Below are 27,007 nucleotides of genomic sequence, written 5' to 3'. Positions count from 1 at the left end.
AGTAACTCATTAATGAAAAATCAGTTACTTCTCTTTAATTAATAAAATGGCTGAAAAAAATCAAACGCCCACTGAAGGAAACCTTGGTCCATTGACACCCAAAAAATGAATATTGTTTATTTTATATAGTTATTCAGGGCAACACCAATCACGAAAATATCAACTTTGTGATTGTTTGTTTTGTAGTTTTTCTTTTTAATTGACATACACAAAGACAACAGCCTGTATAACAGATTGAGTTTGTTCGGTTTTTATGTGTTTTTGTTGTCTTTATTGACATCAGTAGTTTCAATAGGAATTAACGCTTCATCATTGTATTTTTTTCGAGAAGTTTTGGCTCTTTTCTACTCGTAATTATAGCATTATGTTCGTATGTTTGGAATCTGAATGGAGATATTGGCATATTAAAAATGCCTTTCAGAATATCATATTTAAAGATGAATATGTACGTGTATGTGTGCGACACATGAATGACAAAAAGTAATGGAAGAAATGAGGATACGTACATTTGATTCGACGTAGACATTTTATTTACATGGAGCCAACACATAAGATGGTACAAATTACATTTATCAGTTTTAGTTCGATATTACTTAAGTTTGCGTATCACAGGTATCACAAACAGAAGGAATATATATCTATTTTTATTTCAAAGTAATCTTCCCCGCTCACATCTGCCAGTATCTGTCTTGTCTCAAGAACTCGTATAACAAATATAAACGGAAACGGTGTTTATTCCCCTTTGGTCGTAGCCTGTGGTCTTAACACTTTGGTTGGACTAATCTCTATATTAAAAGATACTCCTTTTTTCTAAACAACGCGTATTGCTACTTAGAACGTATTTAGGATTGTGTCTAACAGGGAACTGTGGGGAGTTGAGCAACGAGATGTCTGTTCACATTACATTTAAACCTCTGCAGGTTAGAACAGTCGGGGAAGCTGAAAACAGGGAGATAATTGCAAAGTCTAGCAGCCTGAAAGAAGAAACTTAAAATAGAAAGCTTTCCGGCATCTACGGATCTCAACAGTGAAGGAGTGTGATTTTGCTGACGGTTAGGTTAGTCAGGGGGTATGTACGTCGAGAGTGCACCAGTGCTACGAGTTCAGAGCAAATTTCATTAAAGTACTTGTAAAACATGTCCAGGGATGCAATATTGCGGCTATGGAACAGAGGTTGAAATTTAGCCAACAATTAGAGACCTATTAGATTGGAAACTCTTTTTTAGACCCTGTCTAAGAGTCCGAGACTAGTCGATGCACCAGTCGAGATGTGGCAACAATACTCCAAGCATGTCCAAATTGTTGCTTTGTAAGTATATAGGATGCGTTCTGGTCCGAGTAATATGAGCCCACCTTGCAACCACCTTGCCAATGTTCCCATATCCTGTATTAATAAAACTGAGACAATTTCTCGCATGTGCGTATTTCTCGTATAAACGAAAATTTATTACATATCGAATTTCTTTTTTGGATTTATTATTAATCGATATTTATTGAAATACAAAAAAATCAATAGTCAAAAATGCTTTATATTCGATTTAAGCATATAATTTAATTACGAAATTAAATTGGCCATGATGTATTTCGATTCATTCGTAAACAAGTCAGTCATCTAAAGCTTTTATTAATAGTTAGACAGAATAAAACAAGAATGGATTACATCGTGACTTTTCGAAATTTTAAAGGAATATAGAAGAATTTAATTGATACTTTGTATTAGCTGAATTATTCAGACTACGTTTCTCATCTTAGCTGTTATTTTTAAGTAGCCGTGGCGTAGTGGATAAAGTACTTGGTGAAATTTAGTTATGAGTTATATTCTTCTTCAGGTTGGAGTTTCAATTCTAAATGCGGGTGAAACTCAAAATACAATTTCGAATTATTTAGGACTTTTACTCAATCATGGCTGATAAAACGAAAGCATCCTACTTTCGTGGATTAAATAAAGGATTCCGTTCAATATCTCGTACAGATTTCCGAGTTAGACAAGATACTCCTGAGAAAGGTCGGAGGTTACATCGACCGAATTGTCGTGAAAATAACACTCAAAATGAGAACAGTAGTTCGAAGAATCCAAGTAATACCAATGATCAATGTTCTTAAAAAATCAGGAACAAAATATCCTCATCTTGGTTGTTATTTTCGCAATGTTTACGCCTCTTTAGATCCCACCTTCTTGAAGTGCATGTTTTCAAATGTAACTTTAACATAAGTATTACCGAATTCGGAAAGATACTCTTGACGAATCTCTGAAATAATTAGGCTGGTGCAAAATAATGTTGTTTTTGACGTATATATATATATATATATATATATATATATATATATATATATGATAACAACGACATTATTTTTGTACCAAACTAATACATTAGTAAAAAGGATATTAAAATGACTATCCAAATGAGAATAGTAGTCCGAATAATCTAAATAATACAACGTCTACCTTATTTGATTTAATCTACTAGACTCAACAAAGAACTCATAACCCCACTAGATATTTTGCTTTTTGACGAGAAGCAATGTGAAGTATCTGTGCTAATACTACATTTTATCTTTTTTTGTGTGTGTTTCTTCGGTTAGTGACGAAATTGTTTTTTTATATACTAAGGTAGTTTTTATTTTTATTCAAACCCAGAGTGCCTCATTTAAAACCGACCTTGTGTCTAACTCTGACATCGTTGCGAAGCAAGTGAATAGGGACGTCTTTCTCTATAGCTCCATGCTTTAAATATATACACAGTTTGAAGAACTACTAAATAGGTAACCATATTTCATGTAGAACGAGCATAAGCCAATAATTTATGATTCCGTATGTTTTTATGTGACATAAATATGCTCTGAAATGTTGCCCGAGAGCGAAATAAGCGCAAAAATATGTTTATGTGTTTATTCAAACTCTATTAAACAGCACGAACGATGTTAGCAATGTGTTACTAATACGTGCATGATGGATCATACGCAAACGTAATGAAACTTTTACACTTCAACAACGAGTCACGTCCTCTAATATCATGAATAAAAACGATGCTTAAACGAAAAGCGGTGTGGTCCGGGTTGAGACAATATCACCACATCTATATACGTTATTAGAATATATTTTGTAGACTAACAATTTATAATAATTTTTATTGCCTTTTTGCTTTGTTTTCGAACTATTGTGCTTACGGTTGCTATTTATGTTCATAGGTTGAAATTTTTATGTACACGTTTACATGCAACCGCCCTTTCAATAACACACGCGCGCGCACACACACATATTTACAAAGGAGTCATCACAGTCTGGAGGCTACTCGAGCTTTAATGCGTGTAAGGTGGTCAGTGAGACGACAGCGTGATGATCGGTAGTTTTGGAAATTAGGTAGAAATTAATTATTTATGGGAACGATTTACCAAGTACTTATTCAAGTTGTAGTCAGTTAGAAAGTAGATACGCAGCACAGAGTTCCACATTTGGGCAGTTCTAGGAAAGAAACTTACTTCATGAAATTGTATTTAGATTTAGGCACAAATAAAGACTGGATAAAATTGTTGACAATGTTTGTAGCTAGACGAGAGTTTGCTAAAACTGTTTTGGACATAATATGCTAAGGCAGTTTCGTGTTCGTACAATTGTGATCACTTTGCGCATTTTTTTTAAGAAAAGGTTTCCATATAACCGCAGATGAAATAAAGTAACAACAAGGAAGCATGCATGGTCGACCGTGAGTGCGCAGTGAACAAAGTATTAAAAAATTGGCTAAGTTCAGCATTCTCACCCCACTATTTAGCCCCAAAAGTCCCTAGTGGACGTCGAATCCTGGTGAAAATGAACAAACGGCGTAGTTTTAGGCCTTAACATATGTAAATTTGAGTTCTGCGCCATGCAAAAAAAAGAAATGATCATGTCCATCATTTGCACCCCCCCCCCACTAAGCCCCAAAAGTCCCCAAAGCCTTAACATATTTAAATTTGATTTCAGCATCATGCAAAACTGCTAAATAGACATATACAGAAAATTTTTAAAAAAGCTCTAAAAGGGCGTCTGGGGCACACCCAAGAGTTATCGCGAAGTATAGACAAACAAAATTATATAGAAATCAGTTAGTTACAACTTTTCAGAAAGTTTTATAAAAATCCAAGGCATCAGTTTTTTAAATAAGCACAAAAGTTTCAATTTTAGCCAGTTTAACCCCAAAGCCACCCCTGGGGGGGGGCAAACGGAGTTTTCTCAGAAAATCCGTTCTGTTACTTTTTAAACGCATATCATGTTTAATGTTTTTGTAAAATTTCAAAACATTCCAAGGCGTAGTTATTGAGAAAAGTGCGGACAGACGAACGGACAAGGGTGAATTTACAGGTCCACCTTTCTTTTGTCGGGGGACCAAAAATATAATTAGGAAATAAATCAATTTGATGGTGCTGTGTCAAATGTAAAACTCGACTCTCACAAGAAAATAATACTCTGAAAGTCTTGTTAATCCTTCTTATATGGATGATCTGAAACCACCGTTAACTATGCCAAAAAAGGATTAGGAGAAAGTTTCGTTAACCCTTTAAAAAAAAAAAACGCTTGTCCGGAAGTCTCGTTAATCCTGCAAAAAAAGAGGTGGTCTGAAGGTTTCTACCAAATTCTACCAAAAGATTGATCCGAATGTCTCTGTAATGCTACAAAAAGGGTGGTCCAAACCTAGCCCGAGTATCTCGTTAATCCTAACAAAAGCTTGAACAAAATGTTTCATGAATCCCAGCAAAAGGTCAGAATGTCTTGTTTACTTTAAAGAAAGCTCATCTGATTGTCTCGTCAATTCTACCATAAACGGTGGTCTGAAAACATCGTTAATTTTTTCAAAGTTTCAATAATTTTTTCTAAAATACATAGCCAGAAATCTTCTAATCCTACTAGAAACAGTGGTTCAAAACTCAATTTCCTCTCAAAGTTTTGTTAATAGTAACTAGAATGTTGACCGAATATTTCGTTACTCTTACCAAAAAAAGATGGCCCGAATAGACCATTAATCTTATAAAAATAACATAGAAACGAGCAGCATAGAACATATATACACCGGTTGGATCGGTTGGTTTTCTAGATGTAAATCTAATGAAACGCGTAATTATGCAGGACAGAGCTTGTATATAGTCTGTTTATTATACAAACATTATTGGTTACATATGTGCATACATGTTTCAGTGGAGACCCAGTTCAGGGACAAAACTTTATCAGCAAAAAAAAAAAAGAAAGAATTGAAATTATATATTATATATATGCCGGTAAGTTAATCACTCCAAAGCTAGATGCAGACCTGACTAATTCGTCTCGTCTGAAACGGGTGAAAATAATTAAGTTTGTGTGGGATTGTTTTTCTCTTTAACCGTATGCACGCTCCGCATTGAGCTCTCACACTTGAGATTTTCTACAGCAACTACCCATCTATTTTAAACACACACACACACATATATTAGTAATAATATCTAGTAATAAATAGTTATCTATATATAAAGTTACGCTCATTTGATTTTTTTTCTCAAAATACAATTGCAAATTACTTAGGACATACCCATCCATGACTGACTGAACGAGAGCATGCAACCTCCGCGCAGAAAATAAAGGATTGGATGGAATACTGCTGCTATATCTGGGCAGAAGCTGCTAAAAAACAGCATACCCTGCCTTGGCAGAGTACAAAATAGACTTCGTGGCTTAGTGGGGGATGCCCTTTTCTCTACCTTGCAACCTCTCTCCCACAGAAGAGACTTTGCGAGCCTATCCTTGTTTTATCCTTATTTCCATGGCAGGTGCTCTCTGAACTCCAATTTCTGCCCCCCCCTCGCCAATCTTTCACGAAAAACACCCGTCTAGCTGAATCCACTGTCAAAAATTTTCCCCACTCTTTATCTGTGCCTAAATCAAAACGTAGATTCCATGAACAAAGCTTCTTTCTTAGATCTGCACGCCTGTGGAACTCTGTTCCGTCTGCCTGCTTCCCACCTGACTACAACCAGGATGTCTTCAATCTAACGTAAACAAATTCCTAATGAACCGCCCCCTTAAATAAACACTTCATTAAATCTCCACACTAACGTACTGTACTTGCAATAACCCTTAGTGGCTTCCGGGCCTTGATAAGTGATGACCACCGTGTAAAAAAAAAATTAAAAAATAAAAAAAAAGTTCCGTTCCGTGCAGATTCCCCAGTTCGATAGAAAGATACACCTGAAGAAGGTTAAATGTTTCATCAACCGAAAATAAACTCAATATCAAAACAGTAGTCCGAAAAAAAAAAAAAATGAAAATCCGCATCGCAGAAACGTATTAGCTTTGTTTTGTTTGGTTATTTTTATTTATTTATTTATTTATTTATTTTATTTATTTTATTTTATTTTTTTTTTTTTTTTTTTTTTGCTTCGTGCATTTATTCTCATCTGACAATTCTGAGATACGAAAATATTTTAAAAGTGTTGTTTAAGGCTCATGCGAAGGACATAAGGCAACATTAGAATAACTTTTTGCAATCTAGCTATGGAGAGAGACTGTTTGATATGACCTGCAGACTCGATCTCGCCTTAACCTGGATTTTAGGAACGCAATAAGATACGAGTTTCAGTGTTTGTTCTACTTTACACGCATGGAAAATATTCAACATCTTTACAACCGAATGGTTACACATGACTAACAGTTTTAATTAAAAAGCTGTGTACACATCATCAATCAGTAATTTCTTTACACACACACACATATCAGCAATCTATACTCTATTTACAGATAAAAAGTCAAAGAACGAGTTTCCCTTGTGTCTATACATCAGAGTCGATTTTAAATGCTGACCTATTAAGTACACCAAATACATTATCAATTTCAAATGACATATTCGGAATTCCGTTAAAAAAAAAAAACTTAAAAATAATACAAACTGACAACCGTTAGTGTGATACTTTTTTATGAATTATTATTTTTTTATGTAACTATTCGTGGGTAGGGTCATTGTAATAATGTACAGATGGGTGTGAGTTCCCGCCTTCTCTTTTGAGAGCTTATAAAATGGATAAATACAATATGGCCGTCATAATGAAATGTTTGATTCTATCTTCCAGCCAAAAAAAAAAGAAAAAGGGTTCAATGATAGCGAATACGCTTGAGAAAATATGTGCGCATATTATATGTGTTTTTACGGCGATTTCTACCACAGTTTCATTTTTTATCAATTATATTCCGTAAAATATGCGTTCTTAAATTTAAAAACCATCTTAATAAATGTACAAAGCACACAGAAGATTTGTCGATACAAGAGCATAACGCTCAAGACTCGCAACTTCCGGCTAATAAGTATTTCAGTAGAAAGCGGTGAAAGGCGGAAATTAGTTTCCGGTTTCACAATTTTTTGGTGATAACCAACAAATATGGATAAAATCGCTGAGAAAGCAATTACAGATGACCTACGTTTTATTAACATATATTAAAAAAAAATTAATTATTTAAACGAATAATAGTTTGAAAATATTAAAATGACATTTGGAAAAGTTAATAGTCTCCCACCTCTCTATGTTAAGAATGGATTTCTAAATTTACAAGGAAATTTTAAAATGCGCAAATTCCAAGTAGTTTTGGACGAAACATATGTTCGTTATTAAATATATATGAAATAAAAAACATATTTCAATAAAATTCTCTATAAAATACTAAATTTCTGATTGCATAATTGACAAAACACACATTTTCTTTATTAAGTATGTATATAAAACAGTTAATTATTAAACATATGTTCCCTTTATTACTGTACAAAAATATATTCATTATAAAATATGTGAGCAAAAAAAACGCATTTCCGTTAACTATTTGTAGAAAAAAAAAGAAAAAATTCAAATCGTAAGAAAAATATTTGTGACTAGCGGGACCTGTGGAAATCCCACAAGGGACTGATTCATATGTAATATATTGATGTTGGCATTCTGTGGATATTCAGTGAAAATGAAGACGCTCTGATATTATTGTAGCTATTTTGTTAAAACTCCAAAGGTATTTATTCATGCTAGCAGGGACGCCTGGCGTAGCCAGATCGTAAAATACGCTTAAATATGATATGTTAATTCTCGCAGATTTCGTATATATTATTATAGGGTTAATGTTCTATCGATTTTTATATATTATAAAGTTGCGATTTCAAAAATAAAAAAGATATCCATATGACTTGGGTTTATCAGCTTTAATCGAATCCAAAACTTTATATATAGTTCCTTCAGCCGTAATCGAAACCGAAACCAAAACTTATGAAGAAGTCTTGATAAAATTATTTATTAAAAAAATAGATTACTACGGTGCCATTAGCTAAAGTCGAAACCGAAACCAAAACTTATGAAGAATTCTTGACAAAATTATTTTTAAAAAATAGATTATTGGAGTATCATTAGCTATAATCTAAACCGAAACCAAAATTATGAAGAATTCTAAGTAAAATTATTTATTACCAAAAATGGAAGTACATAAAAATTCAACGACCCGGATGTGAGCGTGACACAGAAAATAACACGCACGCTATCGTATTAATATATAGATTGAAATAAACTCATTTGTATCTCTTCCCGCTTTCTTCTAAACTACTTCTTAGCCGGAAGTGGTGAGTCTCGGCGTTATGCTCTTTTATCGATTTTTCCTATAAGATTCATTGAAATCATTCTCTAATCGAATAACAAAGTTATTGGGGTTTGAGGATTTTGCCAATTAATATGGCAATCACACTGAATCGTTTAATTTTAGAACCAACGTCTGAGATGATGCACTAAACGACTCAGATATAATTTCATCTACTAATCAGCTAGAACAATCGAGCAGTTAAAATGACAGTATTCAGATCACTCCGTTACAGGTTCAATCTTGCCGCGCAGATTCTCCGGCAAATTTCTAAAAAATTATATACCACTGATCAACACAAGCCTTGTAAATTAAACTGAGTATGATTAAACTTCTTAAGATAGGTTAGCAATAACACACGACACTAAGCCATATTGCATAGTAGATATCCAACATGGAGTGCCCTCTACAAAAAGTGATGAGATCATTTATGTTGTTTCTTTGTTATGCAAAGAAAAATTATAAAGGAAAAAAAATAAACGCTTTACAATATGTTTAACTTATATTTAGTCTTCGAAGTAATCGCCATTGGCATCCAGCACCTTCTTCCAGTGTGTCTCCAACTGCGGTAAGAATCGGGGACGCAAGGAATTCGTGAAATCTTGGCGCAAGTCTGCTTCATTGGTGTAAGATTTTCAACTAAGATGATTATACAGAGAGTGGAAGAGGTTGTAGTCGGATGGCACAAGGTCAAATGAATAAGATGGATGGCACAATGTCTCTTGCTTAAATTGCTGTCTGGTATCCCTGATCACTCGCATGATATGCGGTCTGGTATTCTCATGGAAGAAACGAAAACTTTTTCGGTTCACCAGTGCTGACTCCATCTGGCGCTATGCTAGGTGCACACGTTTTAATTGCTACGAATATAGGTCTCCAATCACCGTTTGGTCTGTTGGTAGCAGTTTCTAATGAATCACTGCTCGACTTGCACACCATGCACAAAACCTAATCTTATGGTGTGAGGCCCAGCATCCTGAGGAGACAACCAATGTCTTGAACTTTAGGAATTTTCAATAAAACCTTATTACTGGTAAGCATTCGATTGAATAAGGATACGATACGAAGGTGAGAAAGCAGCGATACGCAGGCTGCCATTTGTTGTTCTTTGTGCACATCTAGCAGTGTTTGCAGAACCCACTTGCTCAATTTGTACGACTTACCTAGGCAGTGCGGTTGAAGTCTTGCAAGTTCACCATACGTTAGACTACTGTTCTATTCAATGTCTGCCTTCAGGCCTCCGTCATTCAAAAGCTGTGGGCGTCTACTGCGAGGCTCATCACGAAGGGATAAATCTCCCGACTTAAATTCATTCATACCACTATCCTAATATATATAGCCATATATATGTGGCCTGCTAATACACAACTGCTGAGAAACTGATTTTAAAGTCGTAAAGTAAACGGCCCCGATTGAGATCTATAGGCACTTCAATCGTTCTCACAGCTATCTGGCTTGTAACTGATGATCGTGTGATATTGCTACTTCCGGTTGTTCGAATTTGAAAACATTTGCTAACGCATGTTATACATATTTCAACATTATCCAATGGCTAATCATAAGAAAGGAAGATTTTTTTGTTACATAGAACAAAATGAGTGAATACAAAGTGATACAATCGATTTATCTACTAAAGTATTACTAATTCAATCCATGCGCCACCACTTTTGGATCTAAATGTAATATGATCGAAATTTGAATATAATTATATTATAAAGTATTCGGAGGTTTTATTCTACGCCTTTATAAACTGAACGAAAAATGCGGTCTTATTCCTTAATTTAGTACGTGCTGAACGTCCCATGAATGTCTCAATGATGTATCGTCTCGGTCAGAGGAAATAAATACGTCTAGGCCTAGAATTATGGTCAATTGCAACATACTTGGTTTTCAGTATCCCTGACACGCTGAATATGTCACAAAGATGAAGGGAAAAATCGTACTTGTACTTTCACCAATAATGATGTTATGTTATATATTATAGTTATTGAGTCAGCAAGTATAAAATTCCAGGGCATGTCATTTAAGTATATTTTCAGTACGGCCTGGCGACGAACGGAAATATACTCACTGCCCCAGCAAAGTAAGACGATAAAGGTCAAGGGTCGACTTCTAGAAAAAAAAACAGCTAAACGACAGTGTTGCTGACGTAAGAAATTAGATCATGTGTTTGGAGTTTGAAATAGAGGTTTTGAGCAGTTGTGTCGGGAAAAACCAGAGAGCAGGCGTGTGCCAGGACAAAAGTGAATTCACGCACAACTGCCGTTTGTCAACAAATTCTTAAGTTGGATAAGAAACTAAATTCTAGTTTTTATATATAATAAGGTAGGAAAGAATCTTAGTCTACCTTTTTTATTATGAATAATTCTCCTGGTCTGTCAGCTTTTCTTTTCAAAGAATCTTCTTTTTCAATAAGTCTTTAAATCGACAGCAAGTCTCTTGTGTTTTAATGCATGAAGTCTTGAGTAACAGAAGATCAAGTCACTGGACGATCAACGGTACAAAACAGCGGCCACACACAGGAGAAAGCGACGATGTGGAAGTTGATCCAAACACGCATATATACAAGACTTTATTTAATCGAATTGGGTTTCGCGTGGGGAAAAAACTACATGTCCTCATGTGCTTCCCATCATCTTCTCTATTGTTATGAAATTTTTTCAGATATTCCAAAAATATTATCAGATAGTTCTGTTTGGCCTTAATATATATCTACATTCATTTAACAGACTTATATAACCGTAAAAATATGATAAACCTCGTTTCATTTTAATTACATTTTCGCTATAAAATATTAGTGTCTCTCCTTCATTACCCTGCGAGATTGGATTTCAGTAGTGTATGCTTTGAAATTAATGTTAGCAAATAGTTAACACTAAAAGTTAGATTAAAGTTTCTAGTTTCCCGGCATCTGTTTGTCGTCTTTATATCCTCCAATGACAATTTTCTATGATCAGCCTGATTTTTTTTTTTTCGTCTATTTTTTTTTTTATAAACAGTGTCGCATAGTAAGGGTGAAGATAGGAAGAGCCCCGGGCCTGCCTCAATGTACGAGAGTGTTGCCAGGCTTATGAAATTGTTACGGTTCAGTGGTCAATAATGGTTGCAATCTTTGAAGAGCATGAGTGATGCGAAGACAAAACTGACCATATGTTTGAAAAATATAGCATTGTTGTTAATAATGTTTTGCTTTCTTTTTCGAAATATTATGTTTAAGATTTTGTACTCTGTACTGAAAATTTTGCAACTTTAAAGGAAAAGGAAAATAAGAAAAAAAGAAGTGCGAATATGCCAAACAAAAATAAGGTATCAGGAGATTAAACAAAATAATACACTAACGTTTGACAAATGAAAACAAATCAGAAAAAATATGACTAAAAATGTTTGGACAGAGTCTACTCGATCTAATAGTCTTAGTACAAACACACACATCAACGTATATATATATATATATATATATATATATATATATAATATATATATATACTAGACTAGACTACCTGTGACCCATTGGGTCAGTATGTTATATTTGCTATGGAATTAATGTATGAACGTGACATGACACTTATGACGTAAAAAAATAGTATTTTGTGATATAACAGAAACATTTCTATGAAAGTATATTAAAATGAAAAAAGAATATAAACAGATTTCTATGAGTCGTTCTGTTTATAATTGTTTATATAAAAAAAAACAGCCATTGAATTATAAATGGTTTGCCATACTTATAGGAAAATTTGCACTGAACAGATACCCTAATACTTAAAGTTAAATTCAAATTTTCATATATCTTATATTAAACGCTAAAAAAACAATTGGAACGCTGAAAACGTACACAGTAAAACAATACGTTATATTGTCGCGTTGATTATTTATTTATAACGCAAATAAAAAAAACATTTTCAGTGTTATTTATTTATGTTGGTTGTGTAGAGGAAAATGCATGAATGTTTTTAAGAAAGGCGTAATAAAAAATGCGTGATAATTTTTTAAAAAATGAAGACGGTGGGTAAATCCCGTTGTAAAATGCTCTTATTGTTGTAAACAGGTTAAAGTAGATTTATTTGTAAGAAAATTGCGTTAAAATAACTTAAACGTAATATGGAAATGAACGACGTAAAAAATGCAGAAAGTATTAACAATTGTTTATTTGGATAATTTAAACGCAAAAAAGGCAATTGGGACGCTGAAAACGTACACAGTAAAACAATACGTTTTATTGTCGCGTTGATTATTTGTTTATGTATGCATGCGCAACCGCAAGTCGTTAACCGGATGTTGGGTAACAACACCCGTTACAAGGTCATTTGAGTTTTATAATTATATATATATATATATATATATATATATATATATATATATATATATATATATATATATACATACATACATACTATGTGGTGTTTGCGGAAAAATATTCAATATGAGAACATAATATTTAAAGTCCATAAAAAATAAGTTCATATTAAAAATAATAAGTTCGTAATAATAATAAATATATAAATAAAAAATTTTTTTAAGTACAACGTCCCGTCACCATTACCAATAAGAAGAATATTAAAGTTGAAGAGTATTCAATATTTTTCGACCATAAACTGGTGCCCTTAAATTGGATTTAAAACTGACGGTACCGATGTTTTTTAACCTTCTGTAATAATTCATCATATATGTATATATATATATATATATATATATATATATATATATATAGTAGGTGGAACGATAAAATTGACGCTCTAGATAGGACGAGATGATTCATTTCGGTTTTCTTCTTTTTTTTCTTTCTTTAGCAGACCATCCACTAGTTGGTCAGTTTGTACTAATCCCAAGAGCGATACGAATCTTTTATCATGTCTAAAAGTGACACAATATTAAACGAGCGAGATCGAAGATACGCCGTTGTACAACTCATGCTCTCTACCGATCCCAGGTATGACAACAGGACCATTGCCAGCATCCTCCAAATGTATCGCTGGATTGCCACGAATAACAGAGACGCGCTAAGGGTGAGGAAAACAAATTTCCCGGCCACGGTTATGGTCTTTGGTGAAGTTTTAAGTAAGGGCAACATCATGCTACCTCATATCTTCGAAGTCGGCTTGAAAGTCAACACACAAAAGTGTACCTGAATGTGCTGGAGAGCGTGCTGATGCCGTTTCCGTCAGGCATTTTTAGTTCCAATCGCTCAGGTTCCCCGTGAAGTCCGACGGAGCTGTAACTAATATTTAACTACAAATTTGTTCATACAGCATATTTTTGTGTTGATTGTGCCGGCGTATCTATATATCTTTTCGCTTTGTAATTATGTCTGTAATTATTACCCAATTTTATGTATCATATGAACTCATATGAACTTCTTATTCTTCAAACTATCCATGTGAGATTAAACATATAAACATGCAACTCCAACCGTTTTTCTTATTGCCATTTTACATTTTTCGAACCCCATGTCTTATCCTGAATAACTTAGCATATAAAATGGCGATTTATGTAAAAAAAAAAAAAAAAGATATTACCGAGCACTGTGTCGCTAAAAACGTAAAAGTTAGAATATAATATATTCGTTAGCTTTACACGATAATGGATTGATAGAATTTCTTTAAATTGCCATAGTAAGTAATAAATACGTAAGGTTTAAAGATGAGATAACAAATAATTTTTATTAGAAGAAAAATGTTTCTTGCGTTGCGTGAACCTCAGTCTGTTACTGTGTCCGTCGGACCAGTTTATCAACAAAGGCATTAGGAAATATTTCAGAGCATTGACACAATGCCGTAAAACGATACGATAATAGTGTCGTTTAAGTGTAAGATTGGTACATCAGAATAACTATTCTAAAGTTCCCCAGCTGGGTCACTGATAATGGTACAGAATAGGTGATAATAGACATCGTAGGACATAGGAAAACAAGAGGAATGTTAGGCTTTAGAACTCCTTTTCTCGATTTTTAAAATAAAATAATGTAATAGAAAAGTGTCCAAATTCAAAGAATGCTCAGACTAACATGGATGTAAAAATTCAATTCAACAATTATTGAAAAACTACACAACCATGTAAAAGCGGATCGTAGAGTACAAAAGATACAGAACCATTTTTCACAAATAAAATTGAGAAACAAAAACAAAACATTATTGTATCAATAGTTCAGGTATTTTAATTGCAAATAAAGCACTTCTGTTTCGGAATCTGCCTACAATAAAAATCGCATCAAAATTATGTAATGTCCTTTAAAAAATTAATTTTAATTTTACTTGCGGACGTAGTAGAAGAGTATAATTTATTATGAGTATATGAAACCTTTTATGACTTGCTCCATTTCTGTTTTATATATATATATATATATATATATATATATATATATATATATATATATATAATTGCTTGTGATATAAGATACAATAAGCATTTGAATAAAAAAAATCTCTTCCGCAAAAAATTGTTTGTATCCTAAAATGTAATGCAGATATAGAAATTAGCATTTTTCAATTTTTAACCATAATACTGGAGCCTCATTTTAATCGTAATGAATCTTTCCCCAAAGTACCACGACTATATTGCTGTATATGCGTATTAGGTTGGTGCAAAAATAACGTCGTTTTTTTACTCACACACTCTCTCTCTCTCTATGAGAGAGAGAGAGAGTGTTGGATGTCAAAAAAGGGCATTCTTTTTGCACCAACCTAATATTTATATTGCAAAATGTCGCGTAAATATATGCATTGTTATAGAAATAAATCCAAAAAGCTCATTTATATGTTTGTGTAAGAATCGATAACGGGCATGGAAATATGCAATAAAAAAAATTAATTTGAACAGAATTTGAACTCTGTCTTGATTTGATTTAATATTTTGCCGTAAGCACATGTTTTATCAAATATAAACAATATAGCATCGTTTTATATAATGTAAAGTTTGATCAGAACAAAAAAAAACTAAAAAAAAAAGTTTTTTTTTGCATTTAAAAAATGTTTCTTTTCGATTCAAATAACGTTTAAGTTGAATTGAAATAATCTTTTTTTATGTTTTTGTTATTTCATTCTTATCATGCTTATTTTACGTTCAAATGAACCAAAACCGTATAAGAGTGTAGTTAGGAAAACACGATAACTTTACCAATTTATTTTATAAAGAAATGGACACAAATACTATTCATGTTTACAACATGGAAAACTCGCAATATTAACAATATCTTAAACTCAGCCGAAAGGCGTGCTGGTATTGAGTAAATCAAACGAATTTAACTGAAATATGAAATACGATATTTTTTAAAAAATATGAAATACGATATTTTTTTAAAAAATATGAAATACGATATTTAAAAAAAAAATATGAAATACGATATTTTTAAAAAAAATATGAAATACGATATTTTAAAAAAAATATGAAATACGATATTTTTTAAAAAATATGAAATACGATATTTAAAAAAAAAATATGAAATACGATATTTTTTAAAAAATATGAAATACGATATTTTTTAAAAAATATGAAATACGATATTTTTTAAAAAATATGAAATACGATATTTAAAAAAAAAATATGAAATACGATATTTTTAAAAACAGGAAAATAAAATAATAAAGATGGATGTACTCACTGAGGCAGGTTGGAACGGAAACGTTCCAATTGTCACCATCGCAAGCCAATACTCTCGATCCGTAAAGGTGATAACCACTTTCGCAGATAAAATTCAAAATACCTCCGTTGTGTTTGATAGTTACTTGGCCATGCGGAAATATCTTTGGTATTTTGCAGTTGTTTCCTGAGGAAGAAACAAACAAGAAAAACACAATTAAAAGAATTCGTTGGCTAATACAACAGACATCATATCTTGTAAAATGTGTGGCTTTATTAACGTAACCGATCCGCTGACCATACGTTAAATGACCAAGGCGCCAAGTGACAGCAGAGATAAAAAGGAAACACGCGTTCAGAGACGTAGATGCATTTGATACGTGTTCGATACACGGGACACGGAAATAGAGGTGTTACACACGTGGTCTGCAAGCGACAGGAAAAGACACGTTCTAAACATGGCCGACCAAAGGCAAAGTAACACGTGTTCTATACTGTAGTCTTGTCTTGTTAAGCACATTAGAGTATGAGAAGACTTTTAAACAAGAGACAAGGATGGATTCTGGAAGTATCTGTAAATGTCTGTTGTGAGTCGAATTCTTTCCTTTTTTTTTTTTGTTGTTGTTTTTTTTTCCTTGCAACTGTCTACATACAACGTGTGAGTCCCGAGTGTTAAGATATTACGTTATGTTACACTATTTGAAAATTTAGAAAAATTAAACAGGAGACATAACCTTAGAGATACATGATCTTTTGTGGAAGAATCCCGCCACTAATGGAAAAATGATTCTTCTGGTTCGGAATAAAGAAAATCGAAAAATGTAATTTAACAAAAAAAAACTAATATATATTATTCCTTAATTGGAATTCATTTTTGAGATGAGCATTATATATATATTAATTTATTTTTATTTCGGACTATTATTCTCATATTTATTAGTTGTTGTTTTTCATCTTTTATTGGTTGTTGTTTTTTTTTCACGGCGATAATAAATAAATGTGGATATATAAGATCAAAGAATCCAACCCCGATCGCCCTTGGGGGCCCGTGGCGCAGTTGATAGAGACGTTGAATCTCTACGGTTCCAGGTGGACATTGTCGGAATATAGCAGTTTCAATCCTACCCAAAGCCAGCCAGAGGTTTACTTAGCCCCCAAAAAATAAACGTGGTAAGACGACAACTACAGGTGGCAGTGATTGCTGAGAATGCAGTTAGGAGATTCGAGGTTCCTATCCGTCGTGGTTACCACCTGACGAAGGCCAGAGGAATAGTTGGCCGAAACGTCGTGAAAAAACAACCAATAAAAGATAAAAAAAACAACAACTAATAAAGATGTGAATAATAGTCCGAAATAAAAATAAATTGATAAAAAAAATTCATGTTATCTACTCAATTGCCATGTCGAAATTAGTAGAAAAAATAATGGAATAGAAAATTATATTTTATGAAAATTGCTTTCGAAAATAATCGCATGTTTTACTTAAACAATAACCAAAAGTTTTTTATGATAGCAGGGGAGGTAACTGCATGAAATTAGGGTATTTAAAAATAATAATGGCGGGTCGTTGGATCGTGTAAATAAATGTTTCATATAATTATGTAGTAATATGTTAGTAATTTTAACATGTCAATCAAGTAAATAACATTGCTTTTATTTGAAATTCAATTTTTCGGTTTTTTATTTTCATTATTATTCCGTACACGCAACAGAAAAAGATAATATATCCCCATTGCTCCTTCACGATGCCCATCATATGTTTCTGTGGGTTTCGTCTAGATATGCCTCGTGTAAAATTTAGGCTCTACAAAATTCGAAATAAACGCTACTGCAGAGTGCACCACGGACTGTTAACAACTACGTATCTGTATTAGGCAAAAATATCAATGAAAACATCATTTCATGTAAATATTTAATGACGATTGACATGGATTCCATTCTTTTCAGTAAGCAATAAAATGGATTATTATGGAATAAATTCGGTCCATTTTAAAGATGGTGGTCGTCTTTTGGAAGGAGGGAATGGTATTCGGTAAAACTTGTGGGAATGCGGTTTTATGGTTGTTGTAAAAATGGAACGCAAATTTAAATTTCCTTCCGTTTTAAATTCGGTACATTTTTACATTACGTTCAACTCACCGGTCACATTTTGCAGTTTTTGGGGTATGCTGACAAGGTTGGGGGAAGGATCTATTGCGAAAGCCGTTCTTAAGATAGAGAGGTGGGTTGTTTATTCTTTGTAAGCATACCCGAAAACCTATAAAAGTCAACATTTCCAATGTAAACGGTGAGTTGGAATTATGTAAAAAAAAAAAAAAAAATACCGAAAAGGTATACCAAATTGACTTTTTTTCGTTTAAAAAAAAAAAAAATTATTTCGTTTTTGCTAATACAATTTTATTTTTATACTAGCGGGGGTACCCGGCGTTGCCCGAGTGTTTGTTTCCGGGACGGGGGGGTTAAAAAATGTTATGGTAGGTAAGTAGGAAGGATCAAACCCGGAGTCATGAGTAAAAGTAGGAAAATAAAGTGCGAAAAAAAACAAAAAAACATCTGCAACGTTAACAGTTCGGCCACCAAGAAAAGTCCATTCCAGTTGTTTAGGAAAAAAAAAAAAAACGACTACGGTAGGTCGGCGCGAACGTGAAAATATAATGTGAATTGTCCAGCACGCTAACCACTACGCCACAGAGCACTGCAGCTTAGTTTAGTGATTTTAAATAACTTCACATGAAAGAACTACGAAGCCAAACCGGTGTTCTCTTCTCAACTGTTCCTTGTGAACGATCCCCAAACGGTGTTAAGTGGTGGCAGGGGGAGGAGGAATTTATTAGAGAGAAAATATTTTACCACTTCCATTGATCTTAACCGATTTTGGCCGTGACTTCTCAGCAGAAAAAGTATAGAAATCTAAGATTATCGAGGAATTTGAGAAATAATAAGCCTATAACACATCTCAGATATTGTTCTGCCGTTTGTGCATATTATATTTGCATGAAATATCTTGATTTTTAATCCTATTAATGTCAAAATCAGACGGAAAAAAATGAGTTCATTTTATTTATATAGAGATAAAAAAATCTTTAGTTTTTTATATATATAAAAAAGTACGATTCTTAAATGTTATTCTTTTGATTACTTTCGTTTTTTTTTGGGGGGGGGGCACTATAAGAAAAAAAAGAATACAACGGAATGAAATTTAAATTACCGCTTCATTTTTACAACAACCGTAAAACAGAGCATTCCCCGCAAGTTTTTCCGGGTATTCTATAAAAGACCCAAGAACAAATATAAAATTTGAAAAAAAATAGAAAATTATTTACAATCAGAACGATTATCCGGCGTTGCCCGTTGCTGTGGGCAACAAAATAGCAAGATATTGCATACACACTTTAACTTTTCTTTTAAAACTTCTTCACCTTTCGTTTGCTCCTCCTTGCTCACCCCTTCCTTTCTATATGGCCCCCTCGCTTTCTCTAATAATTAGAAAACTTGTTGACGAATTATTACCACTATTACTACTGCCTCTAATGCTATATTAGAAATGAAAAAATTTACATTCATTTTATTATTATCAGTTATTTTAAGATTAAGCATCCTTTGTTTTCTTTTAAATTGACGTGGTTATTCTTTCATTTTATTTTTTATTATTATCATCAGTTATGTTCAATGTTAAGCCTTCCCTCATAAAATTAAATTTATATGGATTTTTATTATTGTTATCACAACGGTTCCACCGGTTTCTATATCGTTTTCAGCTAACACAATTGCAAAATGAGAACGCTTAAAGAGACAGCTCACAAGTCAAGTAGAGAGATGAACACGATATAAATGGCTTTAACCACATTGACACATTCAAAGTTTTGGCGACAATACATAAAAGGAAAACATCAAGAGTTTGTCAAGTTATAAAGCAAATTATGCACATCTATAAAATTATATCTAGATAAGAATTCTTCGATAAATTCTGTCTTCTCCCGCACAAAAAAAATAAATTTTACTTTTTACGAAATTTTAGAACCGAAATAGGTAATTGTATTGGAATCGAGAAAATATTATTATCGTCCTATCACTACATGCAACAGTGAAATATAAAAAAGTCAACATTGTTTTAACGTTGCTACTCATTCAGTGGCCATCCACCAAAAACAGAAACACTCGGATAATTGCGGATTCAAATCTCCTGTGTACATTATACAACAAAAACATTATATAACAAACATTATACAACATAAATATTATACAACAAAAACATTATATAACAAACATTATACAACATAAACATTATACAACATAAACTGGACAATTTGAAAGAGTAAAGTAACAGTAATGAATTTGCAACCAGAGAATTTCCGTATTTTGACGGAGAATCTCGAATACGTTCTGGAAGTAGCCGAAGATTAGAAATCTACGAAAAAAATGTAAAAACCCAAACGACACTATAACAAAGTTTTGCCTAAGGCTTAAAATTAAAGTTAAATATATATATATATATATATTATATATATACTAGCAAAGTCTCGACCTAAACATTTACCCTTGACCTTGAAAAGTAGTGTGCACCATGCCTAGGTCGGAAACCATCATATGTCAGGTTTGTTCACGATCGGTCCAGTAGTGTGAGCTGTAGGAGAGTATATATACATCGGCTATGTCCTTGACCTTAATTTTAGACAATGGTGTGCCCCATTCCTAGGTGGGGGACCATCATCATGCCAAGTTTGGTCATGATCGGCCCAGTGGTTCGAGTTGTAGGAGAGTTGTACACACACACGAACGCTACTATATATATATATATATATATATATATATATATATATATATATATATATATATATACACACACACACAAATATTTGGTGAATTTAGTATAATCAAAGCCTACCATTTACAACAAACTTTCTTAAAAACGTTCGCCTCGTCGTTTTAATGGCGGTTTATTAGAGATATGGCGTGTTTACGAGATGAGCTACAACCAGCAGTAACCTTGTTACTCGAAGCGGTTAAACCGCAAACGCATCTCACGCTGTTGTGGTTTATAGGGGAAGTTGAATTTGAAAAAGCTATAAGAAGAGCGCGCAACTCATAAATAGAACGAAGCAACAATAATGTAGTCAAGAATGCTTGACTTTATCGGATAAATCGTTACTATTGTTGAGGTTTCTTAAGGGAAACGTAAAAAGAGCAATACTATGAGAAAACAGAAACAAACGCGAAAACAAAAGGAGAATAAGATGAAAGTGATGACGGATCGTGTAAAAAAAAAAGTAAACAAACAAATAAAACAAACTCGGGATAGTGAAGAGAAAGGATGATGAGGTAACGTTGAATAACTTAAAATAACGTTTGCATTAAAAAAAAATAATGTAAACAGAACCGTAATCCTTAAATAAAGTAAAAGAAATATTAAAATTGAATGACAAAGTCGAACCATTCAAAAAATATTTTTCATAAACAATTTCTTCGGACAGCGAATTATAATGAGTTTAGCATGCCCTAAAACGTTTTAGGTGAACGGGGTGCTTTTGTTGGTTTTGTTTGTTTGTTTGTTTATTTTATACAAGAGTCACCACTTATCAAGGCGTGGAGGCCACTTGAGGAGAAGAGTTTAAGGTGACCAGGGAGACAACAGCATAATGATTGACAACAGTGGAAATCGAATAGAATTTTATTATTTAAGAGGACAGCTCAACAGGAATTTCTTTACACTGGATTTGAAAACGATCAGGTTGTAATTAGCTGGAAAGTAGACCCGCAGTTCGATTCGCAACGTCTCTTCTGTGAGAAAGAGGGTGCAAGGAAAAGGACATCACACATTAAGTTTCTAAGCCGGTTTGAAATCCTGTCAAGACAGCGAAGGGTGATCTGAGCAGCTCCTCATCAAATATATTGTCTAAGTAGAATTTTAGTAGGCATGTTCATTTCGGGTGGTGCCGTGTGAGTTTGCTTTTGAATGTGTATGAAGGGAATAAACATTGTAGATGCGTGTATTAGCGTGCATCTGTTTTGCCAAAGTCAGTGTATATAAACTTCTGTGTACATCAGTTCGATAAACTGTATGTATATGTGTATGTATATGGTCGCTGTGTTTAGCATTTGCCCTGTTTAACGAGACCATGAGCTAGAGATCCAGGCTGAATTGTAATGTATGCACGTGTGTTAGGTTTGAAAATAAAGATGCCGTAAAGGAGGAGCAAAACGTTGTGTTTGGGATTTTATATTACGCGCGAATTTTCAACAGTGAATATTCTCGCACTTGTGCTTGGGTAAATGTAAATGCTGATTTCAGTTTTGCCTAATCGAAACTTATACTAACATTCGCTACTGCTCTATGTTTCCCATACTAATAAATAAATGTCGTTGCGTCTAACGAGGGTCAAGAATGGTAACTACAATGAACCAAATACACGTGTGTAAAAAAAAAAAAAAAAAAAAAAATCACGCCTCGTTCAAGTGTTGACAAAACACAGTATGTGAAATTGAAGTGAAAGACTGGAAAGGTCTGCAAAATTTCCTCTTTCGGATCCCCAGTGAAATGTGTTCATTTGTCCAGATGTAGTAGAGTTTCTTACGTATTAATTAATGTGTTACATGCAAAATATCAACCATAATAATACGCGTTGTGTCTCTGTGTCCATATATGTAGAGATAATGTGTAGCATTAAGGAGAATATATAACACCAAGAGCAGCTGATTCGAAGTAGTGCATAAAACGTGAGAGTCGTTTGAGCTCTTTCAATGTAAAATAAAAATAAACGATATCTCTACTCCTAAAAATTTGTCTTTTTTTTATATTCATATTTAAACCCCTTTTTTCTGTTTATTTAAAAAGAAAATACAACTTTTTTTATATAAGGGTCGTGGAATTGCATTCATCTGCAAACAATCTAGTTAATTTGCATTCTTTTAAACATTCATTTTAATTAATTCCCTATTAGATTTTTCGCTTTTCTTATAAGATGATCATCTTTAATTAACGATTACGTGTAATTATATTAATTCAGATATTCTACATGATTTACACCTGCGTAATATTTGCGTAAAAAGGTTATAGTAAACACAAACGTCTTTCTATATATGTTTATGTATGCGTATATATATATTTATTTAAAAAATTTTGCCTACCAAACTCGTCTGTCAGTTTTTGGTCTACAGACATGAAACTTCATATATAGGGTATTCGAACCAATGCGAAACTTTATATTTGGGTTTTAGCCGGAAAAATCGGTGCAAATGTGTGAAAATTAAAATAATGGAATTTACCAGGTAGCGGTCGAATGACGGCATTACGAATATGCATACGTAACGTAATAGCTATTGGTTCATGTTTTAATTCTTAGTCTTACAGCAAACATGTCTTCATAGATCAGGCATTAACATCAAAGGAAAAAGTAAATCGTAAGTTAAAGGTTTTGGTTTCGATTCTCGGTGATGGCGCACGAGTCATTTTTTTTAAACCATTGCTATATATTGGGTCCAATATAATATGATAATAATAATAAATACGAAATCTGCATTAATGAAAATATCATATTTAAATGTATTTTACGAATGGACATTCCAGGCGGCTTGTTGATTTTTGATAAAGCTATTTTTTTATATAAGTATTGGAGCCTTTAAAGGGAAATACATTTTATTCTGCTATTAAAATATTGCACGGAACTGGTGTTCTCTTTCTGTGTGTGTAGGGGGGGTGAGTGAGAGAGAGGGGGGATTAGAACAGTCTATTATGAGCAAAAGGTAATGTTGCTCCAAGCAATATGAAGTTGTACTATTGAACCCGTAACTATTATAGCGATTATAGCGGTATAAATATATAGAGAAAGAGAGTGACATTATTTTTGCACCAACCTAATAATAATTGTGTTTTTTTGGCGCAAAAAATATAAAAAACATATGGATAAATATTTCATATGTATCACTAGCACTTTTGATTCTTCGTCGGATCATCTGCAGGTGATAAAATCAGAATGCAATTCACGAAAAAAGAAAGACGAAAGGGTTGGCTGTTCTTTCTGTCAATGTGACTACCGTTTTCAACACTCTAATCCCCCACCCCACCCCTAAAAAGATGGCCACTGAAGAATTGCTGTTATTTACTTCTGGCAATGTTCATTTCGATTACTCGCGTAACATATGCGATCAAAATTATCTTTGGTATCTCATCATGGGCGTATGTTCAGAATCATTAATTTCCTGGAGATGCTCGAAGACAAGACGACACTATCTAAGCAAGTCTATCATTTGTATCATTCTTTTGCATAGATCTTTCCTTGCAGCTCGCTGGGATCGTGCCAAGAGATTTCGACACGCGTAAGAATTGTTTTCACTTTGTAGACGGCCTACTTTACTAATGCATTAACGGAAGAATCGGGCTGATTTTCGATTGCGTGATTGCCAACGACCTTACCTTTGGAAGCCAATCGAGCATCTGTAAAATGATAAACAACGTTTAAAAAATAAAAATAAAACAATTTCATGGGATAAACTACCGACGTTGCATACTTTTCAGATGTCATTTCATATAAAATATACGATATAAGTTTTTTTTTCTTTTCTTTATTTCTTCCCCTTCCAAGCATTGTAAAGTAACGGAAGTCGCAAAAACAATGTCTGTTCACCTTGATACCGAACTTCAAAGAGAAAGAAACCAGCTTACTTCTCCGTCACGTACTTCCCCCATGACGTCACTTCATATACACGTCAATTTAACTTCTAACATTGATCTCCGCATATTGACCTTTAGTCGATAGAAACAGATACGGGTAACTGTGGCTAAATGGTCGACGATATGGACTAACAGTATGAATGTTGCAGGTTCGAATACAGATCGTTCCACAGAAACATTTTCACTTGGAGATGTTGGCAACCTTCATATGGTTCCTTCCGTAAGTACTCGACGCCATTATAGAAAGAATTCTAACTAGAAAGATATCGTAGAAACGAATGCCCAGAATAATCATCGTGAATGATGTTCAACAGAAACAGCTATTCGTTTCACAATTACGCGCAAGTAGTTCCCTCATTGTGCAATGACGTCTTCCAGCTGTGGTAAATGATATTATTTTCTTTTTTGTTGCTGGATTAAAAGAAACAATTAGACAGCGCTATTATTAGCTCTGAGATTTGTTTACTTTTTATAGAAAGTTTTATAGTAAATTTACATTCAGGTAAACCCCATCTTCCCTTTATAACTACCGTAGGATGGCGAAGGCCGCATAAGCAGGGTCCGTTTACATTAAGGCCTCACTCTCAAGACGCAAAAGCTTTTTAGCTTCTTTGTCATGCACTTACTCTCGAGAAGTAACTTTCCGTACACATTTACAGCAAGTGCATCCAAATGAACTGAAATTAACTGAATTATTCCCTTTCAATCTGTGTAGAGAGACGAATTAGCGTCAATTCGTTTCAATCATGAATTCCCAATAGGCAGAAGCGATCTCGCTTCAGTGATACGGACTTCATCTCATGTTGCAACTTCCGTAACACGCCAACCGAACCTCTAGCGGAAAAAAAACATTCTTGGTCCCCCGACAAAAGGAGGGTGGACCTGTAAATTCACCCTCGTTCGTTCGTTTGTCTGTCCGCAACTTTCTCATTAACTACGCCTTGGAATTTTTTAAAAATTTTGCACAAACATTAATCATGATATGAGTAACAAAGTAACAGAACGGATTTTCCGGAGAAACTCTGGGTGCCCCCTAGGGGTGCCTTTCCGAGTTAAAGTGGCTAAAATTGACACTTTTGTGCTCATTAAAAAAAAATTGATGCCTTGGATTTTTATAAAACTTTCGGAAAAGTTATAACTAATTGATTTCTATATAATTTTGTTTGTCTATACTTCGCGATAACTCTTGGATGTGCCCTAGGGGCTCTTTTAGGATTAATAAAAACACTCCATTTTTGGGAATATTTTACTATATTTGTCCAAAATTTTCTGTGTATGTCTATTTAGTAGTTTTGTATGTTTTTTTTTTGTTTTTTTACACAGTGATCACCACTTATCAAGGCCCGGAAGCCACTCAGGGATAAGGGTTATTGCAAGTACATTACGTTAGTGTGGAGATTTGATGAAGTGTTTACTTAAGGGGGCGGCTCATTAGGAATTTATTAACATTGGACTTGAAGACATCCAAGTTGTAGTCCGGTGGGAAGCAGGCAGACGGAACAGAGTTCCACAGGCGTGCAGTTCTAAGAAAGAAGCTTTGTTCATGGAATCCGCGTTTTGATTTAGGCACAGATCTAGAGTGGGGGAAATTTTTGACAGTCGATTCAGCTAGACGGGTGTTTTTCGTGAAAGATTGGCGAGGGGGGACCAGAGATTGGAGTTCAGACGAGCACCTGCCATGGAAATAAGGATAAAACAAGGATAGGCTCGCAACGTCTCTTCTGTGGGAGAGAGGTTGCAGGGTAGAGAAAAGGGCATCCCCACTAAGCCACGAAGTCTATTTTGTACTCTGTCAAGGCAGGTGCTGAACTCAAATTAAAATATGTTAAGGCCTTGGGGACTTTTGGGTCTAAATGAGGGGGTGCAAATGATGGACTTAGTCATTTCTTTTTTTTTTTTTTTTTTACATGGTGTAGAACTCAAATTTACATATGTTTAGGCCTTAAATTACACCATTTGTTCATATATACCAAGATTCGACGTCCCCTGGGGACTTTTAGGGATAAATGGGGAGGGAGTCCTGAACGTAGTCATTTTTTATGCCTCGTTCATTGTGCACTCACGGGGGACCATGCATGCTTCACTTGTTCTTAGTAATTTTATGTGGACTTCGTTTCTCGTTATTTTTACACATCAAATATTGCTCTATAAGTCACATT

General features: G+C 33.8%; 1 protein-coding gene across 1 annotated transcript in view; it reads right to left on the bottom strand.

The window, feature by feature from the left end:
• Window positions 1–27,007, bottom strand: part of LOC145257593 (C4b-binding protein beta chain-like) — a 395,583-nt gene that overhangs the window by 198,089 nt on the left and 170,487 nt on the right. The window contains exon 3 of the mRNA XM_080115672.1: window positions 16,203–16,367. Within this exon, the coding sequence (XP_079971798.1) occupies window positions 16,203–16,367 (165 nt within the window). The remainder of the gene's footprint in view (window positions 1–16,202; window positions 16,368–27,007) is intronic.

Source organism: Euprymna scolopes, chromosome 3 (genome assembly GCF_053919585.1).
Source record: "Euprymna scolopes isolate OS-2025 chromosome 3, ASM5391958v1, whole genome shotgun sequence".
NCBI lineage: Eukaryota > Metazoa > Mollusca > Cephalopoda > Sepiida > Sepiolidae > Euprymna > Euprymna scolopes.
This window is presented reverse-complemented; position numbering and strand designations above follow the sequence as displayed.